At 35.6% G+C, this 9,979-nt stretch overlaps 2 protein-coding genes across 3 annotated transcripts; both read left to right on the top strand.

Moving 5' to 3' along the window:
- Positions 1-1,409: 1,409 nt before the first annotated feature.
- LOC110764534 (cAMP-regulated phosphoprotein 19-related protein) lies at positions 1,410-4,354 on the top strand. 2 transcript variants are annotated; one of them, XM_088249750.1, is made up of 7 exons: positions 1,410-1,619; positions 2,450-2,556; positions 2,733-2,795; positions 2,893-2,940; positions 3,044-3,097; positions 3,851-3,908; positions 4,046-4,354. In XM_088249750.1, exons 2-7 carry the CDS (start codon positions 2,503-2,505, stop codon positions 4,087-4,089), a joined length of 321 nt encoding a protein of 106 aa, XP_088105876.1. In that variant the 5' UTR covers positions 1,410-1,619; positions 2,450-2,502; the 3' UTR covers positions 4,090-4,354. The 2 variants fall into 2 exon arrangements, with proteins under 2 accessions (XP_088105876.1, XP_088105875.1); XM_088249749.1 differs by having other exon boundaries at positions 1,412-1,619; positions 2,463-2,556.
- A 2,377-nt stretch (positions 4,355-6,731) lies between these two features.
- On the top strand, positions 6,732-8,099 carry LOC110764403 (uncharacterized). Its single transcript, XM_021967382.2, has 4 exons — positions 6,732-6,978; positions 7,071-7,115; positions 7,326-7,783; positions 7,867-8,099. The coding sequence occupies exons 1-3, from the start codon at positions 6,853-6,855 to the stop codon at positions 7,773-7,775; spliced, it is 621 nt and encodes a 206-aa protein (XP_021823074.2). The 5' UTR covers positions 6,732-6,852; the 3' UTR covers positions 7,776-7,783; positions 7,867-8,099.
- Positions 8,100-9,979: the final 1,880 nt, after the last annotated feature.

Genomic DNA, 9,979 nt, shown 5'->3' on the forward strand with positions numbered 1-9,979 from the left:
CAAAGAAAAAAAAACCTTGTTGGCGATGATTATATTGATTAATTTGCAATGTGGAGTACCAAAATGATCATCAAACTAGGGGTGGACATCGAGACCAGAAAACTGGAACACTAAGCTGTATCGGAATGAAAAAATCATGTTGCCTAAAAAGTCAACAAACTAGCATCGAATTGACTGAACTGGGTCAAATCGTTCGATGCCAATTTCACACCTTACAAAACTGGAGACCGGATTGACTGTGTTTTTTTTAAAACCTTTTAAAAATTATTTAAGTACAATGCTAAATTTTTAATCCCATGATTAATATTTCCCTAAGCCCAACTTCAAATCACCTCTCTTTTCTAGGCCCAATTATCTCTCTTTGCATGAAATTAGGTCATCAGTGAATTTTTTAAGAAAAAAAAAAGAAGTTGGAATTTGAAAAGTATCATAATTTAAAAATTTTATTAAAAAAACAGAAAAATCGAAAGCCGCACCAGAAACGGTTAAATCGGACCAATCGAAAAACTGGATTAAGGGCCTGTTTGGCATTACTGTGCTGTGAAAGGAATCGCTGTCAGATTTGCAGTGAAAAAAATCAGTTGTGAGAGAAAACAGTTTGGCGTTTGGAAAATTTTTTGTTAAAAGTGTTGTTGGTATTGATTTCCACATAATCAGAAAATGATTGCCGCATAATCATTAAACCCATCGCCTCTTCAAAACTGATTCCTGCATAATCAGAAAATGAAAGCACCTCATTAGCTTCTTTCTCTTATAGTTTTCTCTCACAGCAATTTTTAATAATAAGTGATTTTTTCACAGTTTACCAAACGGGCTGGGCTTCTCAAATTTTTTTTAAAATCACTTATCACCCCAAATAAGCAATGCCAAACGGGCACTAAGGGCCAGTTTGGCATTGCTGTGCTGTGAAAATAATCGCTGTTAGATTTGCTGTGAGAGAAATCACTTGTGAGATAAAGCAGTTTAGCGTTTGGCAAACTTTTTGTTAAAAATGTTGTTGGTATTGATTTCCGCATAATTAGAAAACAATTGCCGCATAATCATTAAACCCAGCGTCTCTTCGAAACTGATTCCTGCATAATCAGAAAATGAAAGCACCTCATTAGCGGCTTTTCCTTATAGCTTTCTCTCACAATAATTTTTAACAATAAGTGATTTTCTCACAGTTTACCAAACAGACTAAGCTTCCCAATTTTTTTTAAAAATAACTTATTATCCCAAATAAGCAATGCCAAACGGATATTAAATCTCACCGATTGAATAGTAACGATTCCAATTTAAAATAAAAACCTGACCGAATCGGACCATGCCCACCCCTAATTAAAACCCTTGTTAATAAACTGTTTATCGTTTTTGTTAGTCATTGATTTAACCAAAGAAAACGCGTTAAGTCAGTTACCAGAAAATGACAGTATAAAATAATTGATCCAGGATAATCAAGTTCAGCACTACCACCAATTGTAGAAACAGTCCTCGCACCACGTGACGAGATCTCCTCCTTCTTCCCCAACCCCACACCATTTTAAACCCTATTCCTCCTATCTCTCTCTCTCTCTCTCTCCGTCTCTCTCGAGCTAAGATTCGCTTTCTCTCTAGATTTTGATCTAGATCGTTTTCAGGTACGAATCCTTGAGGCCCTTTTTTTTTTTTTTTTTTTTTTTTTTTTTTTTTTGTAAATTTAAATTGCATTTCTAAAGATTTCTTTTGCTTCTCATTCTCCAAAATTTGATGATGGATTTGTATCAAACCACAGCTCGATCAGATCTAGATATTGAAATAAATGTGTAATTTTTTTTTTATCAAAAAATAAATGTGTAATTGAATATAATCATTAGCTCACTTTGAATATTCATTTTTTGTTGTTATAGAATTTTCACCAAATTTGTCGTTTTAATATTGTTCAATGTTTTATCAACATGGATTAAATTTGTTCAGAATATTAATTTTTGGATTTTGTTTTTCTTAGTAGACAATAAAAGGTAATTGTTATTGTCATTATTTTTCTATAATTTTCAAGGAAATTGAGGTAAATGTTAAGTTAATTGAGATCTATACATGATTTTAGTTTGCACTTGCTAGTTTTAGCTGATTGAACTGTCTTTGAAGGAACTTTGGACCTACTTGAGAAATAGAATGAATAAGATCACATGTAAATTCTTAGAGCATTGCCTGTAATAAGTTTGAGGGGTTAGACCATGCAGGTTTCATGCCAAGGAGATTGTCTAAAATCTTTCTGGTTGACTGTGTCCCTTTTTTAATGACTAAATTGCCAATATACTTATGAGAGTACTAATGTTAGTATTGAATTGTTTTTCTTCTGAAATTATTTATCTCTAATTCATTGCGTCTATTTTCTCTTATTTTAATGTGCTTGCAAAATGGGGGTTTATATTTGATGCATTGTGAATTATATTCACGGGGTACTTGTTGACAACTTATAAATAACTAGTATGGTGTTGCAGCTGGTATTTGCTAGGGTGGGGTGAGGACTTTATTCTGGGAATGGAGGATGCCAAAGAGCAACGAGTGGATGAGTCTGAAAAATCGCCACAGGAGGTTGTGTTCAAACTCTGGTTATGCAAGATGCATAATGCTTGTCTTTTGTGTGTGTGTGTGTGTGTGTGTGTGTGTAGAAAGCTTATTTACTGCTGGGGAAATTCGTATTGAAAATTATTTGTACAGAAATCGTTGTATTGATATAGAGGTTTGACCCAAGTTTATTCTTTTCTTAGGAGGAAGCTATAAAGAAAAAATATGGTGGCATTATTCCCAAAAAACCACCACTAATTTCCAAGGTGATTTTTGAATTGGATATTGCTCTCATTTTATGTCTGTGGTTCCAGCTATAAAGTTTGTACTAGATTTTATCTGAGACTTTGAATTTGATCTCAGGACCATGAACGTGCTTACTTCGATTCCGCTGATTGGGCTCTTGGAAAGGTACTTTTCCCAGCACTGTAGATGAACTTTTTAATTACAACAGTAGGAAATCTCTACTATGTGAATTACTTCATATCATTTGATTCTTTTTGTATGATAACAGCAAGGTGTTGACAAGCCAAAAGGACCACTTGAAGCCCTTCGGCCAAAATTACAGGTATCATTCCCATTTTCAATTGAGGTTGTCTCCACTTTAACTTTCTGATTTGGCTGTCCTCTACACATTTTCAATACTTATTACTTTGTCTTAGATGATAGTTTGCGGGCTTCTTGAACCAAGGTTTGTGGCATGTTGGGAACTCTGTATTTAAAAATATACCTTCTGTTGTGTCAACTAGTTGACTGCTAAGAACTGATTACCTGTGCTAAAAAGTAGATGAAATTACTTGACTTTATTATTGGTGGTTTGGTTGAATATAAGTGTTGTTCCAATGTTTTCATTAGGCCATGACTAGGGGCAACGTAGATTAGATCAGGGTTTCGGATGAGATGGCAAACTTTTATTGGGTCTGATGACATTTTATAATGTTTTCCTTAAAATATTATACTAACGTCCACCGAAGTATATTGGTTTAAGTTTAATGCAACAGAAGATGCTCCTCTTTCAGAATTATTGCATATATTATAACACATGCCAAATAGTGGCATTTTAAGCACACTGAAAGAAGCTGCTAGAGTTGGAACACTTACTGTATGGAGAAAGAAAAAAAAAACCAAGTAGATAAACTCTGCAAAAGAATCCTTCTTTCTTTTTTTCAATACATGATTATTTCAATTGATGTCAAACTGATATCCCCCTCCCCTCCCCTTATGCGTTACCAGTTTTACGGAAGAAACGAGATAATTTACACATTGCATTGTTCTCTTTAGTTATTTTAGGGCCTCTTTAATGCTCTTTTTCATGCTTCAGCCCACACAGCAGCAAACACGATACAGAAAGTCTCCTTGTGCTCCGTCAGATGGTGAAGGTATGCTAATCATTAGAACTCTGTAAATCTGTTTCGGCTAGTTACTTAGTCTTTCCATATTGTTTTTCCCAACCAGAAGAACAGTAAAAAAAGAAAGAATAGAAAAGCCATTTACCTTTTTGTTCTAATTTATGTAGATGGAGGAAGTGCTCCTTCTGAGGATTCAGCTGCCAATGAATGAGAGTGCTTTTGGTCTTTTGATCCTCTGAGACCTTTCAACTGTTATTATGGTACCTATATTGGTGATGGATGATATTCTGTTGTTCCTGAAAACAAACTTGGTGAAGATGATCTGAACTTAAGCTATAATGAAAAAAGAGAAATGCAATACACCAACATTACTACAGTTGAAACTAATCCATAACTTCTGGTGTTCCAAGTTTTGTTGTGGGACATTATTGCTTTTGTTATTAATGATGGAAGAGCTATTTGCAAAATTTTAAAAATTTATGAGTTTTCATCTCCGTATTTAGGGCTTAGCTTAAGACTGGATTCTTCTCTCATAAAAAATATCCAGTTAACCTGTATTGTATCCTGATAAATGCATAAATCTTTCAGTTTAAAATTTTAATTTTACATAAAAGTTAAAGAAGTCTTATGTATTGCTGTGGTAGTAGTAATTTGGGGTGGGTGTGTTATCGAATCAGAAAGAGTAATTTTAAGGAAATCACATTATTGTACTACATTGTGTTTCATCTCTTTGATTTAAGTAAGGTCTACGAATACAAAGTATTTTGTAATTGGAAAATCATTTTTGGTTTTTGGAAACCCGAAACCCAATTTAATATTAAAAAAAAGGGTGTTTAGCAGCCCAAAAATAGGGCTATTTTCAGAAAACGATCGAACATTGTTTTCCAAGTTTTTTCTTCAAGTCATCGCAACATTGCATGGACGATTCAGGAAGGACGATAGTGTTTCTTCCGTCACTTCTTGAGGAGTCGCCCCTAATGGTCTCGCATTAAAATTGGTCATGTGTCATGACGTGATCAACTTGAAAATGGTTTTTTCATAATAAAAAAATAGCTCATTTTAATCATGAAACTCATACTTTTGCTCAACAAGGTCATCTCGTCTCCACTTATTAGGATTACACATTTAGGTTCCATCAAGGAGAGCCAATAGCATCGTAAGGACGTAAGCTTTACTTTGTGTAAAGGGTGGATAGGTTGTGTTTTGATCAAGGCCGGCCCTGGGTGATTGAAGGCCCAGGGCAAAACTCTAAGAGTGTGCCCTTTATTCATAAATTATTATTATTTTAATCAAATAATTAATTGAGTGCTGCTATTTTCATCATCTTGTCCTATTTTCTCACCCACTATATCTTTAAAATTTTAAAGACAAGTTTATCTTTTTGTAAAATAACTTATAAGGACTTATGTAACTCATCTTAAGTGTAAATCCAGCATGGATGTTAACAATTTAAAAAAATTATTTTAGAATATTAAAAAAACATTAAAAACTTCATCACTTCCTTCCCAAGCCGCACCAAACAAGCCACCACCCAAACACCACCAGCCACCTAGCAACCACCGTCTACCACAAGCCCAATAGCACCCACCCGCCCAGTTAGCTCTCAAGACACCTAATCCCCATCAAACCAAATTATCCATAACCCATTCTAAATAATTACCCACCCAACAAAACTCATTAACTAGTGTATTGCAATTTGCAAGTATGAGAATCGATTGAAATAGCCTTCCTCACCATTTGAGACAAAAATCAAAAGCCTGATAAGCAAATCCTTGTTTAGAGAAACCTAGGGAGGAGATGTGTGCTTTGGGTGAGAGAGAGAGAGAGAGAGAGAGAGAGAGAGAATTCTTATGCCTGCCACCATTGGCGGACCCAGAATTTTTTTAGCGGAGGTGCAATATTGACTAAGTATGAAAAATGGTTTTTCGGAATAATCATTTTCTCAAGATAATTTTTGGTGGCTTTTATTCCTTACACATCAAATAAGAAAACTTGATTTTATGGGATTTTAGTATGAAGTATATATTCACTTAATGAGCCATCATTTTTAGCATAAATCGTATTTGGCACTAAAACCGATTTTTCATATTTTTATTAGGTGGGAATTTGATTTTCTAGTATTTTTATTTGAATCCAAATGGGGGGTACTTCCTTATTTACATTGTAAACTTAAGTAAATGGAGTAATATAAAAATAAATGAAAGTAAAAGGACAAAGACATTTACTTAGATGTTGAAAATGGAAATAAGGTAATCTGTACACCAGTTGAGCAAAGGGGCAATATAATTTAGGCATACCCATTACTTTTAGTTATTTTATTTTTTTATGAGCACCTATAATTTTGTTTTGCATATACATATATATTTTTTTGTCTGATCATATACATATATGTAAGCTAATATAATTTTTTTTTTGTGCCCTTCTCAATCGTGGGCCCCGGGCGGTGGCCCTGGTTGCCCTGGCCAAGGGCCGGCCCTGGTTTTGATAAAACCTCACATTTAAAGATAGTCACGTGACCAATTTTAACGAATATTTTGACGCAATGCAATGATGGAGACTAAAATGATGTGTGAATCAAAAGTTTAAGGATTAGAGTGATTGATTTGAAAGTTTTAGGAATCAAATGAGGATTTTTGAAAAGTTCAAAGACCATTCGTGATAAAAATGCTTTTTATTATTCTTAAAAGGATCTCTTTTGCATACTTGTGACTCAACCTAATTGAATCGCGATTTCTCGGTTTAAAATTCCAGCCCTACCTTTTATTTTGGCAACGCAACAAATATTTCTCTTGTGCATGGTTTGGACACCTTTATAATAAAAGAACAAAAGAAAAGAAAAGGAAGATACAAATCGATAATTAGGCCGGAAATGCAAAATTGGATGCATATATTAACAGAACAGTAGTAGTAGGTAATAAAAAAGCTCAGAAAACTCAACCAAAACAAAAAACAAAAAAAAGCAGAGCTAGCGAAGATGGAGACCGTGAGAGCGAGCAAAGCGAAGACGAAAGGCCTCAACGACAAGCTGTCTCTCGAAGATTACCTTTTCCTCATTCAATCTCACTCCCACCTCCATCTCACCAAACTTCATCTCAATCAGGTTCTTCTTCGTCTTCTTCATCTAATTTAGTTGCATTTTCCTTTTTATTTCTGAACTAATTTCATCTTCTTTTCGGAATTTTGGTTTTTCAGATCATCAGCATGCACGGTTACAAGAAACTCCACAAAGTTCCCAAGGTAAAATTTCATTCCTTCTTAGCATCTGTTTGGTTCTAGAGAAAAATTTATGAATTAGTACCTGTAATTTCCTTTCTCGTTTAATTCTTTGTTTTTTCAGTTGAAATTTGCTTGAGATCTTCACCGATATTCTCACACTTTCTCGGAAACCAAACGAATCCTAACCAATCACATTTCCCTCTGTTTTTCCCCAATTTTTCTGCTCTCAAGAAACTTCTAAACGACGCCGTGAGCACACTGACCCTGGTCGAGCCGAGCCGCTCTACGCTCAGAAAGTACATCTCTCCCTTGGTCATCACTACGCTCGAGGACGTGGTCGCCGACCTCGACCACCTCAACTGGAAAGAGTGCTGCATCACCTCCATCGAAACTCTGAGCTCATGGCAAAACGCCCACTCTTTCCTTCCTCTGACGAGCCCTCAACACGACGTCGTCCGCTACAGCAAGCATCAACCATCGGTGCTCTTGGCCCTGGAATCGACACCCTACGGCGCCGTTTCTGCTCCCGACGGCGCTTCGTTGCCCTCTAGAGCTTCTGAGACCGCTCGTCATCCAGCGAAGAAATTGGCGCCGAAGAGGAAGAGGAAGACGTCGCCGAGAGGCGGTGGTGGCGGTTGCGCTCTTGCTGCTTTGGATTCTGTTTCGTACGGATCGTGCTGACGTCATAGGTAACGAATCGTCACGTTTTGTTTGTGAATTTTGTTTTTTTTGGGTTTTTTGTCTTTTTTATATTTTAATTTCTTTTTCGCAGCACCCAGAGCAATTTTCAGTCCTTTGCGTTGTCGTGGCGGGAGTTTGGTTAGTTAAGGAGTGTGAATTTCGTAAAAGGGAAAGGGTATTTCTGTACATTCCTTCCAGACAGTGGTAAACTTGTGTTTTACAGATAGTATTAAGGGTATTTCAGTCTATTACTATCACAAATTGCATTCGGATTTCATCCCTAATTGGTGTTAAAGTATTATTAGTATCTTAAATTGAGAAAAATAGGACTTACCACTTTGTTGTGTTCATTGTGCGCTATTTCTTCTACCATTCAACTTTTTTTATTTATTTATTTAATGCCTTCAAAGAGGTTCAAGAAAAACTGCTAACAGTCGTCATATTAATGTGAACATCATACATAACTTCATACCTAATAGTTTGGGCAGGGGCTTAAGCGTAATTAGATTATGACATTAAAAATTAAGTATCATGAGGAGATTGGTGAGGAAGCAATCCCAAACCCAAAACATAACAATCGAAAAATAAAATAAAAATTCACAAATAGGCAAAATTATCTGAAACCCATCCTTAGCAACTTGGAGTTGTTGCTGGTGACTTGAATGGTATTAAGCTCCCGAATTGCTTTGCTTTTCCGAGAATTTGATGCAGAGGCAGTGGAAGAGAACGAAAGAGTTGCAGTTGGTAGAGGAGCCACCATGAGGTTGGTTATATCAGCAAGAGGCTTCCTCCTTAACCCTGTGCTACTACATTTCTTGGATGATGACCCGTTTTCACGAACGGGGTCGGTCAGCTTTGCCATTGGGAAGAATGGAGAGATCGTGTTCTCTTTGTTGTTGTGGTCAGGGCAACCAGCGGCCTCCATTTATGATAACTTTGAGAGTCTGAGACACTTGTTTTCCTTCTTTTGATACAAATACAAGCGATATTGGAGGAGGGGGAATCTAACCTAGTAACTCGGGTGCAAGTATAAATGCTCCTAATCACTTGAGCTACAAACCTCTTGCAGGACACAAACTTTTTGAATCGATGGCTGTTGAGTTGGAGATGGACTTGGGCATCAGAGCAGGGAGGGAGTGAGCTGCTATTTGTAATTTTTGTTTGTGGGATGGCTATTTTGGAGGGATGTTTGAATTTGTTTTCTTCAGCCCAAAATTTCATTTTGGGTGTTCGGATTTTGTTTTCTAAGGTAGAAATTTTTGTGATTGCGATCATCATGTGGCAATTAGGAGAGTTCGAAATTTTGACGTGGCAACTGGTAAATGCCAGAATGTGAGAAAGCGTTGAAAAAAGTTTATGAATTCCTTCCCGGGTCATTTGTGAAAGTAGAAAGGCAGGGAGTGGAAGGAGAGCCAAATCCCAAACCCAAATGTCACTCAAATCAAGATTTGGCTTCTTTTATGTTTTTCTCAATTGGCGCCATTTAGAGACGGGAATTTTTGGAGGCTATTTTTTTTTTTTCTCCAATGGGGAGCTCTACACTAGGATTGCTAAATTCAGGGCACTCAAAATTTTAAAGTTAATTTAATTTTATATTATCTCAATTTTTCTTAATTAACATGTCAACCTAAAAAAATTCAAATTCCAACAAGAAAAAATGAGAGTAAATCAAAGAAAATGATAGAAAGTGTAGATGTTGCCAAAACGTTATCAAAATAGTTGAATACAAGTATAGTAAATTGAAACTTCTGCGTGAGATGGGTGAATCTAAAGAACATAGCAAAAAATAGTCATTAATATTGTTTGAATAATTGTCGTCTGATAAGTATGAATCCACCAATATAAATTAATTAGTGGGTGTCAGTGAGGTATATATCAATTGGTTGAACTTTTTCACCTCCATTCATGTGGGTAGAGGTTCGAAACCCCCAAACACCCAATGAATATTTGTGTAAACTCTCCTCCCTCAATCTCTTGTACAAATAATAATAATAATAATAATAATTAGTGGGTTACCAGATTTTTTTCAAACTGTTGGACAAATTAAAATATATGTCTTAATCTATGATAATTATCCAATAAATTTTTGATTAAATTCAAAATTCTTTTTATTAAAGAAATAGATCATTTACATGATTCTTTAATTTTTTTTGGCTTATTTATTGTAGTACCTCATGAAATTTTTGTTAAATCTCACTTTGCCT

The sequence above is a fragment of the Prunus avium genome, chromosome 3 (genome assembly GCF_965620075.1).
Source record: "Prunus avium chromosome 3, drPruAviu1.hap1.1, whole genome shotgun sequence".
NCBI lineage: Eukaryota > Viridiplantae > Streptophyta > Magnoliopsida > Rosales > Rosaceae > Prunus > Prunus avium.

Excerpts from the sequence above, each read along its gene's own strand:
- LOC110764403 (XM_021967382.2), top strand. The coding sequence starts at position 6,853 with ATGGAGACCGTGAGAGCGAGCAAAGCGAAGACGAAAGGCCTCAACGAC. Across the intron at positions 6,979-7,070 it reads CCAAACTTCATCTCAATCAG|ATCATCAGCATGCACGGTTA; the intron begins GTTCTTCTTCGT and ends TTGGTTTTTCAG. Across the intron at positions 7,116-7,325 it reads AACTCCACAAAGTTCCCAAG|AAACTTCTAAACGACGCCGT; the intron begins GTAAAATTTCAT and ends TCTGCTCTCAAG.
- LOC110764534 (XM_088249750.1), top strand. The coding sequence starts at position 2,503 with ATGGAGGATGCCAAAGAGCAACGAGTGGATGAGTCTGAAAAATCGCCA. Across the intron at positions 2,796-2,892 it reads AACCACCACTAATTTCCAAG|GACCATGAACGTGCTTACTT; the intron begins GTGATTTTTGAA and ends ATTTGATCTCAG. Across the intron at positions 3,909-4,045 it reads TGCTCCGTCAGATGGTGAAG|ATGGAGGAAGTGCTCCTTCT; the intron begins GTATGCTAATCA and ends TAATTTATGTAG.